This window comes from Colletotrichum truncatum (assembly GCF_014235925.2).
Source record: "Colletotrichum truncatum strain CMES1059 chromosome Unknown Contig_0003, whole genome shotgun sequence".
NCBI classification, from domain to species: domain Eukaryota; kingdom Fungi; phylum Ascomycota; class Sordariomycetes; order Glomerellales; family Glomerellaceae; genus Colletotrichum; species Colletotrichum truncatum.
The window spans coordinates 1,538,674-1,561,302 of NW_027222400.1; the positions used below are offsets into that span (position 1 = coordinate 1,538,674).

Here is a 22,629-nt window from a genome sequence, read left to right on the forward strand (position 1 = left end):
AAAGCAAAACCTCCGTATCAAGAGCAAATAGAATAGGAAGTAACCCAGGCATGTAGTACGTATCCATCAGTGTCCCAGATCCTTGCGTCAAGGGGCCATCAGAATTTGTGATCAGTTGGTTGACGTTGAGGAACCAATCCATACAACCTATGAGAGTCCAACTTGCTATTGTTGCATCGGAGGGACATCGTTTGTCCCTAGACAGAAGAGAAAAAGAAGGGAGGAAAACAGAAAGAAAAGATGAAGCTCTTATACTGCCAAAGCCGTCTGATTTCGTGCTGCGCAAAGTTTGAAGGTCCTCGTCGCGTTCCTTATAATTAGCAGTCGAGGTGAATGATCGATGTGGTTTGATCCGTGATCGAGGTGACCCCAAGTTCAAGGCGTCTTCAGAAGTCCCGCACATTAGCATCTCTCATACGTCGAGTCATCTCATCAACTGAAGCACCGTAGAAAGGAGGTGCACCAGAAGAAGGACCAGGGGCACTAAGATTCTGCGGTTCAGTCTGTTCTTCGCCGTGCTCCTCTTCGATCCAATTGCCCTTTGTGTCGAAGATCTGCGCGTACTCATTGAGAAGGCCCTCATCGTAGAAGGCCCTCATGTCCTCCCGCCAGGGAAACGGCAGGTTGGACCAAAAACCCGAAATATGATCTTTGTACGCAGGCTGACGGCGGATGAAAGGGAGGATGGCCACGAATAGCTTTGCAAGATACGCCTTCATCTCTCTCATCTCGTCAGGGTGGCTCGCCTCCTGGTACAGGCATATGTAGGCCATGCGAAAAGGAATTTCGAGGTTCTCCACGGACCCGGGTTTAGAAAACTTGAAGTGATAGAAGCGACCAGACAGAAGAGGGCCATAGTAATCTGAGGCCTCCTTGATGTTGCTCAGCACGTGATTGACCGCCGACTTGATCTCAAGAGACGCAGCAGAGCGATAGGTCATGACATTGAAGAGGACAAAACGCAAGTCCCATTTCTTCTCGCGGTTGACGTTCAAACCGGGCATAACTAAAGGTGGAATTGGACATCAGAAAAAATAAATTTCAAAGGGAAACTGTCGTCTGTGTGAATACTCACCATCCGTGTAAAGGAATGTGCAGATTGGGCCCATCATGTTTGAAGTCCAATCCGGCAGGTGGAAAGTAGTCATGCCATTCTTTCATGAAACAAGTTAGATTAAACTGAATGACAATAGGTCGAGAACAGGATTGCCTACCTTGTCGGCTGGAGGAAGTCGGTCTGCCATCCACTTAGACTCAGCAACGATAATGTCTCGATGGACCTTAATGCTCGTACGGTCCTTTCCCAGGATTATAGTAAGATCGTGGCCATGCTTGGCTCCAAAGAGTCTGCAAACATTAGCGATCGTTGGTTTCATCTCTTCGAAAGTTATAACACCTACTTGCGGCGACGGTCTCTTTCCAGCGCCTTTTTATCGGCCTCTTCCTTCTTCTGATCAGCGGCAGCTGCAGTTGCCGCCTCAGCCTCGGTAGAAGAGACGTCGGATTCTTCAACAGAAGAGTTGAGGGCGATCCCCTTGCCCTTACTGTCCTTCTTCTTCTGCTTCTTCGTCTTCTTCTTCTTCCTCTTGCTCTTCTGCTTCTGCGTATCCTCGGTGGCCGAGGATGGGGCCGCAAAAGAAGAGCCGGCTGGAGATTCAATAGCCTCTGCGGCTGTTGCGGCGGCGGCGGCCTTTGCCGCCTGCTTCTCCATTCTCTTCGTATTCGCCATTTCGTCGATGGCGATGGTGGTGGTGGTGATGGAGGCGGGAGTGGAGGAGTTGATGGTGTTGGCGATATCTGAAGCCTCCCCTTTGGGGAAAGAAGTAGTGGTAGCGACGAGTTCTTCAGTTTGTGAAGAAGCTGGAAGGGGTGAAAGGGCTGAGCCAGGATCAGATTCTGCGCGTGAGGTCGTCATGTCAGTAAAGGCGGAATGCGCGCTCTGAACAATCTCATGGTCAACGAGAACGCCAGAGTGAGCAGCCGCAAGAGCAGCTGCAGGTGTAAGAATAGTTGGGACAGAAGAGGGAGTAGAAGGTGATTCGTTGTTGATATCTTCACGTAAAGGATTAGGTTTCATGCCCGTGGCGACCTTGGCCCAGGAAGACATCGTGACAGAGGCAAGAACGGATAATCGGGAGTGAATAAGGTTGTAGAAAGCAAAGATATTGAGCTTTCTGAAATAAAGAAGAAGATATTAAATCAAAGTATGTGCAAAGAGTCAACGGTGATAAAAGAAAACTCTTGCAACGCGACAGAATAGAACGATGGTGTGTGGATGAAGGGTTGCGCAAAAATAGAAGGAAGACGGGCAAGGGCGAAGTAGCAAACTTCACAAAATAACTACCTGCCGAAAAGAAAATAAAAGGTACGATAGGTTGATTTTTGAGAGCTGAGTCCCATGTAAGCAGTTGAGAAACAGCCTGTGTAGCGGTACTGTTTACATTGCGCGAGGTTTATTTTTTATTTTCAATCATGCCTAAGACGCCTTCTAAAGTAGAAGGAAAGAACGTAACGCTATTATAAGATCGTTCTTGCTTTCAAGAGCTGGAACTTGTATTTTGCAGTATTTGATATCAAACACAATGTGTGGACTCCCTCGGTTTGACCCTGTATTGCTTTAAAGCCGGTGTTTAAACACTTCAACAGCCTCCTTTAGTAGTGAGGTTGACTCTTCAACGTGACGCTATCGCTACTATGCGCTTAAAGTCTGTCACAATGTTGTCGTTGAAGTTGAGCATGTAAACTCTTTTGCATTACCAAGGCTACCTCGCTGACTAGGCTTAATGGCTACTTAATTTAGGGAACAAGTCCACAAGATTTGGAGCAAGTGGAGGCAAGTGCTGCTTGGCCATGGTTCATATGTTAAATAATTCATCATTCACGGTTTTTTTCTTTCTTACTGACCACAAACACACAAATGGCTTGCATCTTTGTCCTTCCGGAGCCCAGCAGCATGCTATTGGGGCAGGTTAGCTTTGTAGGATATCATGTGTAATGTTTTTCAAAGAGAAATAAGAAAGAGCCACAAGTACAACACACCCCTGGCATATCCTTTTGGTCGCCCTCTCTACCTCGCTTCATAACCATGACTTAACCTGCAGACTGAACCACACTAAATCAAAGCCAAGTTTGTTCAGCTACAAGGGCTATCTATCTACGAATATGACAAAGTGCTGGTGGGAGCTATCCACACTGAGTTAACGGTGCATTTCGGATACCCTGAATTCATCACAGAAAAAAAACCTTCTCATTTTCTGCCATGTGTTGAGGTTGAATTATGTGATTATCAACCATAAGAGGTTGCTACATGTGATGTTGTCAGCAGTCTTACATAAGCGGCATCAAGAGGAAAGCCCAAAAAGTCCGGCCGTTGGCAAGTTGTGTGAATTATCTGGGGCATAGGCGATATAAGGTGAAAACACATCCCAGCCGAAACTAGTCATGCAAATTGCCTGTTCAGTGAAGCGATCGGATCCACATATCAACCGATACTTACGGATTGGATAACTGTCACCAGTTCAGGCGGGTGCTTTGCAGGGCTGTAGGTACTGACTCCACAAGAGCGGCTCGAGCGCAGCCGGCGCCTAACGGACGTGATGCTAATCCTCTCACGAACTTGATTGCACTCTATAATCATTTCAGCACAGGCTTACAAATAAGGGCCGATATGAGGTTTAGAGTTCAAATGCGCTAGGTGGACTTGCCTGATGGCACAGCGCTCGCGATTGGGACGGCCGGGCGAAATCCGTTAACGTCACTATTCCACCTCAAGATGACACCTCGTCTGGACCCCCATCCTTCACGGACATCACAAGTGAGCCGAACTGCGCTCTTATGTAGTCAACTCCACCGTCCCCGTCTGAAATCGGACTCAAGAACCGGCCCGAGAAACGTTGACGCCTTCCCGATTCCCTTTAATAATGGCTGCTTGCCCTTCGCAATTCTAGAACTTCTGGCGGTACAGTTCAATAATTAAATCATTATTATCAACTTTTCTTGCTCTGGTTTACCATTCTCAAAGAAACCAAGACTCGGCCTTTCAAAATGAGCTCTTCAACCGGCACCAACAGAGCTCTCTGGCTCGCATCTTACTCCGAGCCTGCTGAAGTCATCGACCTCCCTATTCCAGAGGCCCCTACGGGCACGGTTGTCGTAAAGATCCTGGCGGCACCCATTGTCCCTTATACCCATCTCGTTCACTCTGGAAAGCTTGAGGCAATCAACCTGCCGCCTCCTTATGTCCCTAATCCCAATGCCGTCGGCCGTGTTCATGCAGTGGGCCCCGACGCTGTCAAGCTCAAAGAGGGCGACCTCGTTTACGTGGATGCTACCACTCGCGGTCGCGATGATCCGGGCAAGATGATCATGATCGGTCATATTGGTGGCCATGGTAACGAGGGAAAAAAGCTCACCCAGGAATGGCGTGACGGTTCGCTGCAGCAGTACCAGAAAGTGCCGCTCGAAAACGTCTACCTTTTGGATGAGAAGCGCCTTTTTGGCGACCTGGGCTATGATCCTGCCGTCCTGCAGTCTATTGCACACTACTCGGTCGCTGCGGGTGCGCTTCTTGAGGCGGCTGACGTGAAGGTCGCCGAAACAGTCGTCATCGGCCCCTCAGGTGGCTCCTTTGGTGGTCTGGCTGTTGAAATCGCTCTCACTGCTGGTGCCAACGTCATTGCTCTTGGAAGAAGTGAGAATAAGCTCGCGGCTATGCGCAAGAAGCTTAATGATCACCCCCGCCTCAAGACGGTTGTTATGACTGGTGATGACGAGGTCGATGCCGCCGCCATCTTTCAAGCGACCCCCAACGGCGCCGGAGCCGAAGTATACAACGACTGGACCCCCGGCGAGCTCAAGAACCCGCCTTACCTTGGTGCTGCCCTGCGTGTGCTGAAGCGTGAGGGAAGAATAGTTCTAAGTGGCGGTGCTAGCGAAACCCTGACGATCCCTTACGCGCCCTTTTCCATCAGGAACCTGAAGTTGGTAGGCAAGTGGATGTGCGAGCGCCGGACACTGGAACAGTTGATTAGAATGATTGAGGGTGGCCAATTGCGCATCGGAAAGGAGAGTGGCAGCGAGCTAGCGGTATTCTCTTTGGACCAGCACCACGAAGCTATCGAGCATGCAAGAGTCAATGGTGGTTGGAGGAACTACACCGTCATCGCGCCCAACTCTTGGTAAACGGCTCAGTATGAAATGATGAAGTAAGTACGTTATGGTACATGCTCTAAGTTAGACGAGGCGAAAATGTATAAAGGTTCACATGAGTTCTTGAGATGATTCCAATAAACTGGAAGGACCAGGAGAATACGAAGACTTTAATCAAGCATGATATCATGAAATACGCAAAAGGCTTTGCCAATGATACTTATTCAATCGCGTCACTTTGCCAGATCGTTATCAAAGAGTTTACTTTGTTTTGGGGCGTTATTTACATAACTTTCACCAGACAAAATTTTCTGGTCTTTTTCGCGGCAGCGACAATATTCACCAGCAAGTCTGTACTGCATTGTTGTAGTCTGAATTGGCTAGCTGCTGGTGTCATCTGTTTGTTAGGTACTGACCCTCTTTTCTTTTCTTTTTTTTCTCTCTTTGGTTTTTGTAAGTACACTGGTTGTGAAGGAAGGGCAGGAGGGCAGGTACGTATTAGCCAACCCTGGCCGGTTAAAAGCTTACTGTATTTACCGATTGAGAATCTAATAGTTTGCCTGAAATGGAAAGAAGAAGCAGGGCATGTCTAAAACAGCTCGGCTGGCTGACGTGCAGATATTACTTAGTGGCTGATTTGAGGCTCGCAAACACTGAATGCAGTTGACGAAAAATTCGCGGTAGGTACCTCGAGATTATTGCCTCATGAGCAATTATCACACCTTGGGTCTGCTTCTTTTGATATGTATGTGCAATATTTTACCATCAGTATCCTTGCTTAAGGATAACGAGCTTTGTCCCTTGGTACTGTCAGTATTCAACCATCACTTTCAACAATGATCACTCTGGTCGGTGGCTAATACAGCGTTGTTCACCCGAACTGAAGGCCCGTGCACTGTGTCCCTTCCCCGGACACTAACATCGCTCCCGTCGTCCACTACTGCGATCCCTGCTCACCACATGGCGGGGGGCGCTTGCCAACGTGATGCACTCTGCACCGATTTGTTTGACCGGTGTGCTTCCTGCCCAGTTCCTTTCATCGACCCAGATCTGCACCAATCAATCTGAGAAACAGACAGTTGGCGACACCTTCCAGCCTGAGGCCCCCAGATTTGAAATTCACTTTCATCTCATCCTCGCCATCGACTTCATTTCACGTCGACCTCCCCCAGGAAGGCAGGAGACGCTGCCGCCTTCCCAATCTGAGCGGAGGGACTTCTGACACACTTCCTGCCACTGGGCGCTACAACCACAACACGATCACTCTTTGTTTTCTGCACCAGACGCGCTTCCTCTCCACCATCACTGTGACGAAACCTCGTTATCACATCATAATCAGATTGTTTTTGCGCCTTTTCATGCATCTGTTACAGAACATCATTCTCACGGTAAATTTGGTAGAGAGTACGTGATATCTCCAAGTCATCCAGGTAAGCAGTCCTTCTCATCCCTAACTTGTCGGATTTTCTCTCATTTCACTCAGGTATCCTTGCTTCATCATGGCTGACCGTTCGGTCATCGATCCGCTGGCTGCTGCGACCGAGACGCTGATGGCGGCCGTTCAGGGTTACGTCCGCGCAGCCGTTGCTTCTGGGGTGGCTAACAGTCAGTCTCAACTCACCGTTGCCCAAGTCGACCCCCTTCAGGTTCTCTCCGATGCCGCTGTCCAGGAGAACAGAGGTTTGAAGGAGAAGAGCAAGAAGATTGAGAGTAATAAGGGTATGCGAGCCCAACATGGCATGTTTCACCCTGATATTTATGCTGCTCCATCCATGCTAATTTGTTCAATAGAGCAAGACAAGAAAATTGACTCCTCCAAAGCCCTTCTTACCCCATACCCCGGCTCTGGCATTGATACCTATGGTCATAAACACCCTCGCCATTCATTCCCCAAAGCCGAGTTTCATCTCTTCAAGAAGCTTCCGCTCGAGCTTCGCATGAAGATTTGGAAGTTCGCCCTACCAGGTGGAAGAATTTTCGAGTTATCCGGTCCTGATGTGCACTTTCATCGCCTCATGCGTGTCACTCAACCGGACCCTTCACAAAACAACCCTGTTGTCAACACCCGCATTGCATCCGGCCTTCCCGACATGGCCATCACCGCTCATAAGACGCCTAAGCTTCGTCTAGCCTGCAAAGAAGCGAACACGGCCTTTCTCGAGACCGGGCGCTTCGAGTTCGGCCTGTTTGGCAGCCACTACAAGGGTGTGTGGTTCAACCACTCGGAGGATATCCTCTATCTACGTGCGGAACCTACGAGCTGGATTAACATCGACATGTCACGTATCGTCCGCGTCGCCCTCCCTCATACCAAGCTCATGAACAAGGACAATTGCAACGCCAAGATAGATGTTATTCTCAACTACTTTACCTCTTGCCGCGAGATCATCATGCTGCAAGCTGTGGACTGGGAATACCGCTCATGTCTTCCCCATCCCCGCATGCCACCTAAGTTGTACACACTGAAAGACGATGATATTGTCAGCGTTCATGATTACCCCATGGAGATGTCGACAGAGATAGGAAATGTTGCTCACTGGAAGGACGTCAAGCGCATCGTCGAGCAGTTGTGGAAGGAACACGTGATTCAGGCCAGGGGCCTCAGTGAGAGCAGAATTCCCAAGTTTGCAGGTATGGAGATGTTGAGAGCCAGACCCGGTCTCTTTGACTAGGTACCACTAATATGGGTGCGAACTTCTCAACAGTAATGCGGGTTCTTCGCGACATTGGCATGCATCATGATCAGGCAAGCATCAGGACGCGGCGTGTTGGATTCGGATAGTTTATGGCATGAGGTTTGGCACGGTTACAGGATCAGACATTTTACTTTCTTACTCATTTCCTATGGTATTTCGCTGTGCCGAACGAGGCTAGGAGGGAACGCAAAGGCGTTTGGTATACTTTTCTTTGGCGTTCTGGAGGCTGTGATAGCTGCGATCCAGTAAGAGTCTCCTTCTTTGTCGTCAACCTACAGGTGGAAGGGCAAGCATTGAGACCATACCAGATTGTCATTACTGATGGTCTGTCCCAAGACACACATACAGAGACTAGATATAAAAGCTGCTCAAGCACACAAGTTGCATCTCATGACGTTCGTTGCCAATTTATCCCGGAAGCCGACCATCAGTTGCCGAAAATATCTCGGGTTGAAGGAGATTTAAGCTACATTGTATTTGCCCCCCTCAGTTTGTCACTAATTTGCCTAGGCTGTAAATATGATAATCTCCAACGTGCCGTCTTGGCCTTTCACGAATTCTCATTTCCGAAAAACTTCTACGGCTTCCAAGGCGAAGGGACCTTTACTTTCCCATTTGCTTTTGTTTCCACTCACATGTTGTCGCCCTTGTTCCAAAAGATTCTGAAGGACTTGCTTAACCTCGCCCCAGGTAATCGGCGCGCCCTCAGCCCCCTCTGGATAATCTTGATTATCGTACTCGTTGATTCCCACAATGTCTTGATCTCGTATTCGCCGGAAGGTTGGCTTCGTCATCTCCAGTATCCTGGAAAGTATCTCAGGTCTCATTGGATACTTTGGCCACATTGCAACAACGAGTCGCTGGCATAAATGAAGCCCATGGTCATAGATCAAGACGTCAACGCAATCTCCGCTCAAAGCCATGTCCATAGATGTATAGATGTTTTTAATGCCGTCCAAGCAGTTGCTTCCCAACTGATCCTGACAGGAGTAATATATAGCGTCGACGTCGTTGTTGTACCAAAGGCCTCTAACGTGGGAGTTTTCGAAGTACCCAAACCTGAATTTACCTGCTGACATGCATATGTTGTATGCTTCTCGGCAAGACTCTCTCATCTCTGGCGGTGCCCATTCTTCAAAAAATTTAGTTGGTTTTAGATCGGCATCGATGCCTCTCAGGTGGGGTTCGTAAACTCGGGGAGGAGGGAGAGAGGCCCGCCAGATTGCGCATCGAATTTCAGCAGGTAGCTTTCCGAAACGAGATAACGATGTCGCGGGGACCTCGAGGTCTTCAATGCCTGCTAATACTAACATTAGAGAGATCCAGATCAGCAAGTATAGAGGGAAGGCTAACCTTGTGTAGATTCTACATCTGTTTTGGTTGATGAATGACCAGTTAACCAAGACGCCGCCTTTCGAATTCTGGCCATTAGGCCATCTGTATTCTCCTTCAAGAAATCGGCTTGCTGAAGAACAAAATTCCTTTTGGGGGCCATGTTTGGTTCTGATATGGTTTAGTGGATCGTTGTGAGAGTGAAAAGGAAAATGAGGTGGCAAGTATGGGGCTCTTCTCCAGTTAGTAGTTGGAAGGCAAAGAAGATTGCAGGTGGGCGACCAACCTGGGAGGGTGAGAAAGGCTTCACCTGCCACGGAAACGGAAGGTACGAATATGACCTTCCCGCTTGATGTATCTCATCACGCATGTATTTCAAGGTTGTTGAAGAGCATTCATCCGTAATGTGTCATTTGAGAGAGTCTCATAAAATTATATCAGCGTCATAGTTGCTGCAACAGTGAGCCATCTATTTATCACGCCAATATTGATTGAAATACATTTAGTGCTTAAAGGCTTGCGCAGGCGCTTCAACCTTCGAAGTACAGTTCCTCACAATTTCTCCTGTGAAGCTGGTTGCTCATCAAGACTGCGGTTTACAAACCTTGCCATCTTCTCACATCATGACACTTAAGACAAAGAAGCCTTCAGAAACGGAAAGGTGCTGAGATAAGCATTACATCCCAAATAGAATCCAGAATCCGACCATTTGGCGCAAAACAAGTCAGCGTAACACTTATTATAAGATCAAAGTACGTTTTTTCCAAATTAATTCAATAATGGCAGTTTTGTTCAGAGGTGATGATCTGAAACTATGCAGTATCTCGACCGAGCTCTCCTACATCGATTTACTTACAGGCATCGCAAGCATATGTCATGGGAATGTTTTCTGACCCTCCTATGTCAACTTTATGTATGTTTACATTATATTTATTAAATTTTATAACATTCCTACTCTTTCCTTTTGAAAAAACAAAAATCCTAGACAACTTACTTTACATCTACCTAGCATTATCATACTGCTAGTTTGCTAGATATACATATTTTGACACTTATGTATAAAAAAGAAAAAGCTGCAGGCTGTTTTTGAGACGGGTTTACTATTGCACCATGTTGAGCCCGGCAAGGCAGCCTCGTGTAAAGTGATTTTAGCAGAGGCAAAGGGTGAAGCAAAGAATGCAATATACAGCCGACTTGAGCGCAGCGGATATGAATTCCAGAAATCATTTTAAGACGTTCAAGTCATATCAAAACGGGAAAATATTAGTGAGTTACCTGTTGCGATAGTTGGAATACGGAGTCGTGTGGCACTTCCAGCCACACGCCCGCCAGGCTGAGAGGCCTAAGCCTCCCAGACTCACGTGACAGGCCAAGGGGGAATATCCCCACCTTCTAGTCAACAACACCACTTTCAACTATAATGAACCATCGATTAGAACCAATTTACTGTTATTTGTTATTGACGAACGGAATTCCGTTTCACCCCCTGTGAAACCTACATTACCAAAGACATTCCGAGTAGCCGAGAACACCACCCCTAGCTTAGTAAAAATTGCGGCCAGAAGCTGTCGGGTGGACGCCGCGAGTAAGAACCTTTCCAACCAGTCATTGTTCTTCTGGGCTCTGCGTCATCTTCCAGTATTTATCACTTTGGGAAACGAATGGTATTAAAGATATGGTGCGGAAGGCCCAGATGGGTAGGCTGAAGTTGGCATCAAATACTTATTCGCTTCCTGTGTTTTATATTATGGGTAGCCTGGAACCCATTAACCCTTTTTTTTGGCCGTATCTAGACTTTCAAGCATAAAGGTAGATTTGAGACACAGCGATGACACAGGTACTAGTGAAATGGCAGTTCCACACGTAATCCACACGTGACGGCGTTTAACCCCGAACAAGTTTTTTTACAAGTCTTTCTCTAATTTGATCGTCTTCAGCTTCAAATTACAAGAAAGCTCATCGAGTAATCTTTCTTTTTGGTTCAGTCACCGCTAGCGTCGAGAAAAGTAGACGAGGACCGAGACGGAGACGCGTAGAGACGTCAAGTCTGTTTCTACATATGCTACCAAGCGCCTCGTCGTGATAAAGCATCCACAGGTCTATTTCACTCGATTGTACCTCAGTATATACCAGGTCATCAGTCATCAAACTGTTGTAAAAGGTCTCTTGCCACAGGTCTCTTCAAGTCGTCTGGGTATGTGTAGATTTTGATATGGACACCCCGCCGAATGCCAGATGTGTTCGCCAAAGATAAACAAACACACAACTGTTGAATTGGCAGCGTCATCAGAAATAAAAAGTCACCCGAAGATACTCCGCAATGAGTTCGAAATGTCTGTTTCGAAACGTTGGAAGCTCGTTGCCAAGACACAACTGTTCTTGTGGGCGATGGCTTCTGGACGAATATCCAGAACCCTGCAAGAACCCCGTATGTCCCAGAATGGGTTAACATTATTGATCAACCCAGAAGTGCTACGTGATGCCAAAACGCAGCAGGACTAGGCTTCCATCACCTACTTCCACCGATTACAAAGAGCCCATGAGCGAAGCATTCAGAGGCAAAGGAGAGCACGAGTAAGCAACGAAGGAAGAACATGAACCCGCTTCACTTAGAACATAGACGAATCAATTTTGCAAAATTTCCCCAGTTTCCCAACCTCGAACAAATTGGTTCGCGACATTCGGGCAATTTATGAAAGAACGCCAAGGTATTGTGAAAGACTCAGCGGTGAGAAGAAATCCTTCCAGAGATAGAGAAACTTGACTGTTTACAATGAAGACCTTAGAGCCTATAGTTGGTGATGCAAATCATCGTGTTGCTGTTTGTAGAAGATGTTTTGGATAGAATGAGACTTAGATAGCTCTTCCTCTTTGATCCGTGCACATAAAATAAGGCGCTAGTCCAAAAATGGTATGGCGCGGGGTAGGCAAGCTACCTTCTCTGTGTATCTGCCTTGCGTGCGTCGTCGCGGGGCAGCTTTCTTCTGGGTTCCATCATCAACAACATCTTCATAATACTCCCGACTCAGGAAAATCACCTTCTCGAGTCGCGAAGATGAGTACGATCCACGTAAATTCTTCGGCAGAGTTTCAGAAGCTCTTGTCGAGCTCTCGAATTGTCGTCGCCGACTGTGAGTTCTCCCTCTTTCCTCGCTGCCAAAGTTGCACCCCTACCTTTCGCGTCCCAAGCAATATGACCTGGCCTCCAAGGACAGATCATGATGTTCTCAAAGACTGGTCCTTTATTAAACAGGCGTAAAACACCCTGTCACTGAATTTTACCTCTTGCTGACAAAATTGGGTTTCAGTCTACGCCGACTGGTGTGGCCCCTGCAAGGCTATCGCCCCTCTGTACGAGCAGCTCTCATCCTCCCTTTCTCGCAAAGATGTCGTCACCTTCGTCAAGATTGATGTCGAAGCCAACAAGGATATCGCCTCCGCATACAGTGTTACCTCGCTCCCCACCTTCATGGTGTTCCGGGAAGGCAAAACTCTTGAGAAGGTCCAGGGTGCCGATCCCCGGAAGCTTCAGGAGGTCGTCAAGAAGTTGGTGAAGGAGGTTACTGAAGGCGGTTCCTCCTCTGGATCCGGTGAGGGCTCCGGCAGCTCGAGCGGAGGTAGCTGGAGAGGCGCGGCGCTTCCTCGTGGCTACGGAGATATTACGGACCAGATTGAGACCAAGGGCTGCGAGCTTCTCAACGCCGACGAGGATTTCGGCCCCGTCCGCGTCTTGTTCGATACATCCAAGCCCAGCGCGCTAGCCAAGAAGGAGGGAGCCAAGGACTGGGTGGAGAGTGGTGCCGATGATCAGCTTCTGCTGTTCATGCCCTTTCAGTCCATGCTGAAGCTGCACACTCTTCAGGTATGCTTATGACCCAACCTTGAGCACTTTAGGTGACTAACCAGAGAACATAGCTTACCTCTCTTCCTCCTACCGATGCTGAAGACGATGACGACGAGGTGCCAATGCGCCCTGGCACCATCCATCTCTACACAAACAAGCCCCACAACCTCGACTTCAGCGAGGCCGATGATACCCCTCCTACGCAAGCCATCACCCTCACCAAAAAGGATTGGAACGCCGATGGCACTGCCAATATCGGTCTCCGGTTTGTCAAGTTTCAGAACATTACAAGCTTGATTATCTACGTCGTCAAGGGCGATGGTGATGGCGAGAAGGTCCGTCTCGACAGAGTGCGTCTTATTGGCGAGTCGGGCGAGAAGAGAGAGATGGGCAAGCTGGAGAAGATTGGAGATGAGGCTGGCGAGTAGAGGGTGCCACCTGTGATTTGAAATCGGACCAGTGGGGATGATGAAAACTCTGCGGAAATGCACAGATGAGACATGAATAGAGCCTTTCCCGTAAGCCTATATAGACTTCCGGCAAACAACCGGGCAGGAAGTTTACGAATAAAAATATGGAAAAATCAATCTTGCCTGCCGACCAAGCTTCGAATTCCAAGTCACAGTAATTTCAACAGTCAAGGTCAAGCAGATATCGATTGGATGTAAGAGCAGCGTACACACATAGACAGCAAGAAATTCACAGTGAATAACTTGCTCGCTAGGCACGATCGCTCACATCAGCCTCATAGATCGAAAGCATCACCTCATGGTGTGTCAGGTCGAGATATGTCCGGCCCCTCGCACGCGATCTAGCCGGTAGATGGCCATCAAGATCAGTAAACGAGAAGCCGGCTGCAATTAAATTCGCTCTGGGGCACAACTGACGCTGTGAATAAATCCATTGATTAGGGGATTTCAGCAAACAGGGGAAACTGTAAATTGTCATGCCAGCCGCACGAAGAAAAAAAGAAGAAAAAAGAGTTCTTCGACGGTTGCGCGCTCAGAAAATCTTTTTTATATCACGGTCCGCTGCTGCACGGTCACAAAAAAATGGAGCATTTGCGCTTAGCTCAGCGGAAAATACATTGACCGAAATTCCTGACAGTGGTATCTGCAGCCCTGTCAGTCTCCACACAGACACTGGTCTCCACACTTTCACTCAGTGTGCGACGAAGAACACGACGGCTTTGAGCCAACTAGATGAACCCCGCCGTCATCCAAAGTCGCCCAACATGACGGTGAGCAACAAATGAACACACCCTCTTCTGCCTCCATCTCGAGCCATCCTGTGGGCCTAGCTCACACTCTCGCCAACCACCGAACGAAACATGCAGACCCCAGTTTTACGCAACAGGCGGAACCAACATGTCGACCAGGCTGGCTGGCTCCTATCTCGGCTTAGGCAAGCCCCTAGGGGGTTGCGCAGGGGTTAAAGTGCGACAGATGAGCGGACGAGTTGACCAAATGGTCACGCAACATCGTTCAGTGCCAGCCTTGTTCCCTTCAGATTAATTATGGCAAGCCCACGACTGTGCAAAGTGATAGATGTGAGGGAGGTGACAGGATCAAAGCAATATGCTTAAACCAAACTCCTTTATCCACATTCGTATTGTTCCTCCGATCCCAGCTTTTGACAAACGAATACCCGACCGCACTAACAAGGTTGAAACCCTCCTGGGCCTTCGTGGTTTGTCACCACCACCGAGCTCCTCGCAACGCCCGCCCCTCTTCCGATACCACCACTTCCCCGACCCTTACCCCGGCCGACGTCTTGGCACCTTACCCATCTGCCATCTCGTTGGAAAGCGGCGGTCACCTTGCAGCAGTGTGGCAGTCCGGCACTATGCTATGCCGTGAAATGGTCCAAAATGATGACGGAACTCGACGCTTCTAAACATCAGCACCGGTTTCTAATTACCAGCTGACCGGATCACGAACCTGACACTTAGATTACCACATACCGCACTCATCCGGTCTTGTCAGGTTTAGAAACCTGGGCCATTTGTATCGTGGGCTCGGCTGAGTCCAATGACGGCCCACTGAATGCACTTCCTAACAATGTGCTCTTTCCTCTTGTCAGACACCGGAAATCCTATTCACAGTTTCCATCTGTCTGCCGCTCAAGCCCCATAGATGCCCAGGTGCATCCCCCGTGCTAACATCGGCACGTCTTCCACTGCCGGCATCACTGCCTGATCTGACAGCCATGGCGCCCAATAGTTCCTCCTATTGTTGCGGCGGACCGTCGTGACATCCCACGTTGCTTTTACGCACTAACGGCGCCGCAGGGACGATAGATGACCATGCCTCTGGACCTTAGTCAAACCGAAAGCCGTCAGATGATCGGGACTAGCCCCAGTTTCACCAGTGTGATGGGGAGTCTCCGGAAAGCTCACAAAACCAGCTTGCATTCCGTCATTCAAGTAAGATTTCGGCCTATTTTTCCTTCCAATCCACTTCCTTCCTTGCAAAGGAGCTCTATCGTTCACCGGTAAGGTTTCTCGCTTCGTTCCGACTTCCTCCTGCGATCACCGTTGCCGCTTTTTCAGCCATCAACCTGAGGGGTTGTCAAGTGCCAACCATATACCTCGCTTGCCTGGCTGCCTCTCTATCCTGGAGGATCTTCGAAACAAACTCGCATCCTCATCTATGCGAGATCTCTCGGGCCGCTAGTTGAAACGTTATACGAGTGGATATCTCGGTCCTATATTTCAACTCCATCCTTCCTGTAGACTCGCACCGCCTGGGTATTTGGCCAGACCATTTCCCGGTCGCTGTCCGAGTGGTCGAGACTGCCGATCATCAATTTTTTTCCCAGCCGAGAGAGCCTTAAAGAAGATCGCCAGCCAGGTTCGATTACATTGCAGGGCCTTCAAGACCTCTTGCTGCGATGCAACGCGGCCTAAACGTCACACAAAGATCAACATGGCGAACCTCTTCCCGACTTACAGGAGGCCATCTTCTGGACATGCACACAACGGTCAGCCATTCCCCGTTATGAAGCTGCCGGTAGAGATCCGATTGATGATTTGGGATTACGCCCTGCCGGATTCGCGCGTGTACGAAGTCATGGACGCCCCCAATGCTAGCCAGAAGACGCCTGCCGCATCAGGGCTGATGTTTGCCAATGTTCGAGATGAACCGCCACCAGCCTTGGGTGCAGTGTGTCACGAGACGAGAGTTTTTGTGCTACAGCGTTACAGACCTCTCACTCTTTCGCTCACCACCAAATATGTCGATTTATCGCGAGATATTCTTCTCCTTGAGCCGTACTTGCTGGTCAAGCGCTTGCTCCGGACACTCCATTTCTTCAGTCAGATCCCTCTTGTCCGAGACAGTCTCAGCCGTCTTGCATTCGGAACGTCATACGGATTATATACGGGTATTTGCCACCCTGTTCTCAGCTGGAAAGTCTCCAAGTCAAATACGGCGACACTGCTAGCACGTTTAGCCAAATTTCGGAAATTGACGAAGCTCATCTTTGTCGTGCATCAAGAGTTTCAATTCGACTTTGATGTTCACTATCCATACGCAGCACCTCAGTCAAGTAGCCTAGCGGCACTGCGGCCCCAATTGGTTCACCAAGGTTACCGCTTCAAGTTTGACATTGAATCCCACCTCAATTACACACAGCCCCGACGCCCGCACTCCAATGAGTTCCTCAGATACCCGCTGGCCATAGACGAGGACAAAGACGACTGTTTCGATAAAGATGACTTGGAGAATGAAGCAGATCTTTTTGAGTCATGGCCGACGAATGATGACTGGCGGCGTTTTCGACGGAGGTTCCAGAGAGCTATTCACCTTGCCGTGGAGAAGGGACCCGCTGAAAGCCCTCGGCCGAGGTTGATTCCTACGCTGGAGGGCGTAAGTCTACTCTGGAGATACACCAAGGGGCAACGTCATTGACCAGCGGCTTTTTTTTTTTTTTTTTTTTTTTTTTTGGTGTATATGGATTTAGCATATGAATATTCGGGCCGTTATCTTATACCCTCTCTATAGAATATGATTTATGATATTTTGGTGGCACCGTATTACGATCTGTTGATTCCGAGGTGACACTCCTCATGTTCTATACGTGGCTGACATTGATATCCATCTGCCATTTGCAGAGATGATTGGTAACTCATTATACCTTTGCTACCGTCTTTACAAGAACTTCTCAGCCTACTAATAAGAAATTGGCCATGAGGATTGCCAGTAATAAAAGCAACATTCTCATGAAAGCCTCCACTACCAGGTCCCCATCATCTCGTCTCTCTTCGCCAGCACATGGTTACGTGGTATTCTCACGGCATTAAGACGCCAGCTACGTGACTCACCCGTGCGTTTGATAGGCCAGCAGTTGTCGCAGTCGCAAAATAAGCCCTCCCCGGACCAGACCCTTCTCTTGGCTTCTCTCACCCTCAGGTATCTTGTTCTTATTGCAGCCGTCCTCTGTACCAGCGCGGATGGTAGCTTGAATGTGTACTTTGTCTTGGCTGGGGATCCCAGACCCGTTCATATCAGCATCTGGATCAAACTTATTATCGACATCCTCTTCGCCATTGTCTTTCCGGAAAAGATTCGGCATGTCGCTGTAGTCAGCTTCGATCGCTACCATCGATGCCATCGCTGGCTCGGTTGCAGGGTCACTCAGGTCTAAGGGGGGCATCTCAAGAAGATTGACATCCTTCAGTTGTACAGCGAGAGATGGTGAGGCATGTTTGCCGGGCTCCATTTGTTTGGCGCCTAGGCGAGGACTCTTGATGCCATTCGATAATTGAAGCCACTTCCGCTCCGCCTTGATGGCGGACCTATACCCTCGAAAAACCTCAGGGTCGACGAAACTTAGTTTGTATGGTTTTGTTGCGATGCCTGGGCTATTCAACTCAAAGGCAGGGTCAGGGTAGGTCTGCGTAGACCTAGAAACTCCTGTAGAGATTTCCAGTGTAAAACATTCCTCAAGGAGGCCTTGCGCCTGTGAAGGTTTAGAGTCAAGTCGCGCCATGCGCGTACGCTTTTCACGTCTGGCCTTCTGGTCTTCAGGAGATGAGCCCTTAGCCCAGGAAATAGAAGTTATCGCCATGTCAGAACCCAGTCGAGTCTTGGTGGGGGCTTTCGCGTTATATAGAGGTTGATGAGCCACTATCGAGTTGAGGGTCTGAGGATAATGGTCTTTTGCATGGAGCTCAAAGATTCCTGATGACTCAGTCTCGCTCGTAGTAGAGGAAAGAGGAGTGAAAGCTTCGCTGGAACAATCAGTGGAGATATTTCGGATTTTAGCTGTGACGGAGTTGCTAGACGAAGCATCGTTTTCGATAACGGATTGGTACGTGTCGGAAGTAACGCAAGGCGAGAGAGATGGCTTGGACTTCGGGCAAGGAGAGCGGTCTCGCCAAAACCGTGTCTGACTCACGGCGTCGACGGCCATGTTGTATGGCGCTTTACAGTAGCTGTTGCTGTGATCTTTGTTGCCTGTTATGTATGCAAATGTTCTGACGGGCGAACAATTATGGAGCCGGATTGGGGAGTGTCTGGCAGTGTGAGTAGTTTTTTTGACGTTTAGAATGTTCCACCTCACCTTATTGTACTCTCCATCACCTGATCGGAGACATGCTAGCAGGCCCGTAGCCGTGGTTGTTGCTAATGGAGATGGACTGACTGGGAAGAGTAACTTTTCACAGGGTGAAAAGGTAGAGCCATAACAAAAGCTTCAGTGGTACGGCATTCCCATGTCGTCAGATGGCGGATGAGGTTAGAAGCGCTCTTCGGGATTGACTTGAAACTACCAAATCGAATAGTATTTACCAACGCCGTATATATAGAAGCCGAATACCGCTGAATGGCGGACATTCTTATGTCCGGATGAAAAGAGCAAAACTCGTCGCTTTCGTTCATTGTCGATATGAACAGTGGCACGGATGGGAAAGGGTTGATAAGGCCTTTATCGCGAATACCTTGTTGGTTACAAGTATCCACGACATGGTTGGAATTATTCTGGGAAGATACCATGGGACAAAGGAACATTATTAGCCATGGGACTGGCCGTGGGTGCCATAGATGCTGTATGGAACTTTACTGAAAATAAACTCAGAATTGGAATTGGCTTAGTGAAGTTGCTTTTGAAGCAATTGACTTCAAGAGGCATGTTTGGCCTTCAAATAGATTCTGGCTCTCGCAGTGAGCTCGCAATAGGGACGTAGTATCTTCTTGAAACCGTTACGGTCTCCCTGCCATGATTGCTGTGTTTGTCGATCGGCGGCTATCTTTTGGATGAGAAAGTTGCGTACGCCAGCGGCCCTGTGTCGTCCTACTAGTTCGCAGTGTCATTTCGTTCATCCTAGAATAAAACATTGCGACATTGCCGACACACATACAATGTAGATAAATTAAATATGGGCCTAGGTTTGCATCGTGGTCATGTTGGCATTTCAGTATTATATTCACTCATTGACTGGCAAATAACCTGAAACAAGAGAATCGGGCGCCGAAGTGAGTCAGGCCATCCACAGATGAGGAATGCCAACATGCGCTGCCCAGTGCAGCACACAACGGGATGCCATCGGATTGGCGCACAAAACAAAACGGTTGCCTTTTAAACACCTTGTCATTAAACGTCTATTTCCTACTCTAATCACGATTGCGACTTGATCATAAAAATCTGCCTCAAGTTAGTAAAGGGAAATGTGTATCCAAAAGGTGAAATGCAGCTGCCGCATACCTGGTTCAAGGCCTTGTCGTCCATCGTCGCCATCTTCTTCTGCGCAATCCACCGTGATCTTACGGCGTGATGGCCTCTGAGCACTGGCGTCGAGGCACCGCTGGCGGGTGTTGATGTGCCTGTAACAGCGGGTGTGGAAGAGGACTCTCGCGATGCCTCTTTCTTGGCGCGTTTCTCCTCCTTGCGCCGTCTCTTCTCCTCCTTTCTTGCAACCTTCTCGGATTCCGTCTCCTCATCCTTCTTGTGCTTCTTCTTGGATGACTTCTCGTCCGAGCTGTCCGCATCGCTCTCCTTCTCCGCCTTCTTCTTTTCCTTCTTCTCCTTCTTCTTGTCCTTCTTGGCCTTCTTCTCTGCGTCGTCCTGGGTATCTTCTGAAGCATCCTCCTTCACAGCCTTTGACTTCCGCTTCTTGTCCTTCTTCTCCTCTTTCCTGCGCTTCTTTCTCGCCTTTTCGTCTTCGGAGGATGACGATTCGTCGCTTGATTCCTCCGCCTTCCGCTTCTTTGAGCTCTTGCTAGATGCATCCGCGACGACAGGGACGTCTTCCATCTTGACATCGTCCTCTTCTTCCTTCTTTGGCTCCTCATTGGCACTTTCCTTAACCTGATCACCCACAAGCCAGCCACCACTGACGAACCGCATAGGACCAAACTTAGTATCGCAATACAGAGTGCTCTGCAGCTTCGCACGGGCTTGACGTTCACTATCAATCGCCTCAGACGATTTGCCGTTCAGGCGACCAAGCAGGTCGGAGAAAACATCCATACCCGTGACCCTGTCATCCCTAGCTTGCTTGAAGCCGAGGCCGAGCATGTCGTCCTTGAGGGCGACACGAATGAAGGAGGCATTAGCGGCGGTATGGTGCACTGCGTGGGCTGCATCTTTTGCGCCGAGATACTGGCCAGGCTCCCAACCCTGCGATCGTAGGATCTTTTGGCCGAAAGAATCAGTGTCCTTGGTCCATTTCGTGTTGTTGGGATCCTTGCTGATCTTGCGGCGGCTGTTGTGTGCAAAGTCAATACACAAATCATTTTTTTTCAATCTGGAAATAGCAGTCTGCCTTACGTTTTTGCTTGTGCCAGACCCATCTTTGCGGTTTGACGAGAGCCGACCCGGTTGTGGATGGAAATGGGAGTTTTCGAGATGCGATAAGACTCTGGTGCAGATCCATTATCGCAGAAAATTTTAGTGGGGTCAAGTTATCTGGAATGTGGCTAATCCCTGCAATTTGGATCCGACGTAGACCCGCTCACCGGAGTTCACCGAGAACAGCACGGTGAAAGTCTCACAGCTCCATGACCTATAGACTTTTGAGAGAGAGAGAGAGAGACGGGGCACTTAAAGAACCGGTTAAAGTAAAAATACAGGGTTGCTGTTATGACATGGCAGAAATAACATGTCAAGCAATGCACTGGGAGAAAGATTTACTCGTCAGCATGTTCATCATCGTACACCGCAACCCACATCAAAAAAAGTCTCGTTTGCCTCTCCAGCTAAGCCTAGGAGGCGCTTACCAGGGCGGCGACAAGAATCGGGCCGGACTGAAATATAAAAGTAACTGGTGGTCTTATTCGCGGCAAACATAGATTGTGGGTTACAAGACAATGCCCCAGACCAATCGCCAACTATAAGGTGCCACCCAGGTGAGCTTTCTTAAAGTTTGGCCGCTTTTGTAGTTCTCATATGACCTGCTGCCTCCAATGCCAAACCATGACGGTCGCACGAATTTGTGTCGCTCTGAGAAGGCGAAGTTGGCCTCGGTATTTGCCTTTCATGCAAGTTCGCAAAGACCTACAAGGAGTACCGCCTTCCTGAATAATATTTATGATTATATTTAGAGGACATTTGTCATTTCCAGCTGCTGCACTAGGAAGAGAAACACAAGGGCGTATCCTTTCAGGATACAAGGTTTACCGTAGAGCCCAAAACATCTTGCCTTTTGCAGCAAGTTATACATACAATCATCTGTGAACCAGAGTCGTGATGGTGCTTTATTCCCCAACGCCGTGTATGCTTCAGTGATATTGTACATCTATCGTCGCACCGGTGCGCGCGTTCACTTTCTTTCGCCACGCATGCCTTATACCGTAAAGCCAAAGCCCTTCATACAGCTCCGGTATTGGTCGATCATGGACACGCAGTCCTTGGCAGGGTCGGCAGCCTTGGAGAAGAGCATGCACTCGTCGCGCTTAGCCTTTTCCTCTTTGCACACGCAGCAAGGCTATTCGAAAGAGTTCGTCAGCATTAGAATCGTTATGCAACACTGTCTTGAAGGGCAGGCGAGCTTGTTCGATGGCGCACCTTGGGTTTAGAGGTTTGCTCAGCAGCGGCTGGCGCGGCGGCCGGAGTCGAGATGGACGCTGCGAAACACACTTTGGTCAGCCATTGAGAGGTCGCAAAGCTCTAAGGGATATCATACGCAATTCGCAAGCTTGAGAGGCCATTTTGGATATAGAGAGGGGATTGGTATGCTCCGTAGAGTGGCTTGCGATCCGGATGGAGGCGGGAGGATGGATGATTATATCTTCTGGACCTCAGTCCACTTTTTTTTTTGGTTACCTCACCGAAGCAGTCGCATTTGTCAGTCGCTCGCTCAATTTCGGGAAGCTTTCGGCATCAGCCAATCACGTCTTTTACAATCACGTGTTTGTGCAATCACGTCGGGCCTATTTCTTTTTCTCAGCAAAAGGTGTCCCAAAGCTTTAAAAGTCTGAGAGTATTATCATCTCATTCGCGTATTTCGTATCGCGGAATATCCCTATGGTGACGTCTTGAAGTTCCAAGTGCCATGCTGTTTCGTTTCCTTCTCAGGCCTGAGGGAATAAGCCAGGACAGGTCATTCGGCGTGTATAAGGCCATTCATTGGTCCGGTTAGTCCCGGCAGGTCCCGATCTTTCCAATGAC

General features: G+C 48.8%; 9 protein-coding genes across 9 annotated transcripts; 4 read left to right on the top strand and 5 right to left on the bottom strand.

Annotated features, from left to right (window-relative positions):
* Nucleotides 1-386: 386 nt before the first annotated feature.
* On the bottom strand, nucleotides 387-773 carry CTRU02_205295 (uncharacterized protein; the record flags this gene model as incomplete). The annotated part of the gene is made up of 1 exon (XM_036722593.1): nucleotides 387-773. The coding sequence occupies one exon, from the start codon at nucleotides 771-773 to the stop codon at nucleotides 387-389; it is 387 nt and encodes a 128-aa protein (XP_036585490.1).
* A 3,271-nt stretch (nucleotides 774-4,044) lies between these two features.
* On the top strand, nucleotides 4,045-5,181 carry CTRU02_205296 (isopropanol dehydrogenase; the record flags this gene model as incomplete). Its single annotated transcript, XM_036722594.1, has 1 exon — nucleotides 4,045-5,181. The coding sequence occupies one exon, from the start codon at nucleotides 4,045-4,047 to the stop codon at nucleotides 5,179-5,181; it is 1,137 nt and encodes a 378-aa protein (XP_036585491.1).
* Nucleotides 5,182-6,698: 1,517 nt separating this feature from the next.
* Nucleotides 6,699-7,820, top strand: CTRU02_205297 (uncharacterized protein; the record flags this gene model as incomplete). The annotated part of the gene is made up of 1 exon (XM_070204533.1): nucleotides 6,699-7,820. The coding sequence occupies one exon, from the start codon at nucleotides 6,699-6,701 to the stop codon at nucleotides 7,818-7,820; it is 1,122 nt and encodes a 373-aa protein (XP_070061637.1).
* Nucleotides 7,821-8,404: 584 nt separating this feature from the next.
* Nucleotides 8,405-9,157, bottom strand: CTRU02_205298 (uncharacterized protein; the record flags this gene model as incomplete). Its single annotated transcript, XM_036722596.1, has 1 exon — nucleotides 8,405-9,157. The coding sequence occupies one exon, from the start codon at nucleotides 9,155-9,157 to the stop codon at nucleotides 8,405-8,407; it is 753 nt and encodes a 250-aa protein (XP_036585493.1).
* A 3,074-nt stretch (nucleotides 9,158-12,231) lies between these two features.
* CTRU02_205299 (thioredoxin) lies at nucleotides 12,232-13,448 on the top strand (the record flags this gene model as incomplete). Its single annotated transcript, XM_036722597.1, has 3 exons — nucleotides 12,232-12,307; nucleotides 12,485-13,038; nucleotides 13,092-13,448. 3 exons carry the CDS (start codon nucleotides 12,232-12,234, stop codon nucleotides 13,446-13,448), a joined length of 987 nt encoding a protein of 328 aa, XP_036585494.1.
* Nucleotides 13,449-15,947: 2,499 nt separating this feature from the next.
* CTRU02_205300 (uncharacterized protein) lies at nucleotides 15,948-16,931 on the top strand (the record flags this gene model as incomplete). Its single annotated transcript, XM_036722598.1, has 1 exon — nucleotides 15,948-16,931. One exon carries the CDS (start codon nucleotides 15,948-15,950, stop codon nucleotides 16,929-16,931), a length of 984 nt encoding a protein of 327 aa, XP_036585495.1.
* Nucleotides 16,932-17,340: 409 nt separating this feature from the next.
* CTRU02_205301 (uncharacterized protein) lies at nucleotides 17,341-18,435 on the bottom strand (the record flags this gene model as incomplete). The annotated part of the gene is made up of 1 exon (XM_036722599.1): nucleotides 17,341-18,435. The coding sequence occupies one exon, from the start codon at nucleotides 18,433-18,435 to the stop codon at nucleotides 17,341-17,343; it is 1,095 nt and encodes a 364-aa protein (XP_036585496.1).
* A 1,203-nt stretch (nucleotides 18,436-19,638) lies between these two features.
* Nucleotides 19,639-20,813, bottom strand: CTRU02_205302 (Protein PXR1; the record flags this gene model as incomplete). The annotated part of the gene is made up of 3 exons (XM_036722600.1): nucleotides 19,639-19,665; nucleotides 19,726-20,725; nucleotides 20,791-20,813. 3 exons carry the CDS (start codon nucleotides 20,811-20,813, stop codon nucleotides 19,639-19,641), a joined length of 1,050 nt encoding a protein of 349 aa, XP_036585497.1.
* A 992-nt stretch (nucleotides 20,814-21,805) lies between these two features.
* CTRU02_205303 (cytochrome c oxidase copper chaperone) lies at nucleotides 21,806-22,169 on the bottom strand (the record flags this gene model as incomplete). Its single annotated transcript, XM_036722601.1, has 3 exons — nucleotides 21,806-21,946; nucleotides 22,027-22,085; nucleotides 22,145-22,169. 3 exons carry the CDS (start codon nucleotides 22,167-22,169, stop codon nucleotides 21,806-21,808), a joined length of 225 nt encoding a protein of 74 aa, XP_036585498.1.
* Between the last annotated feature and the right edge of the window lie 460 nt (nucleotides 22,170-22,629).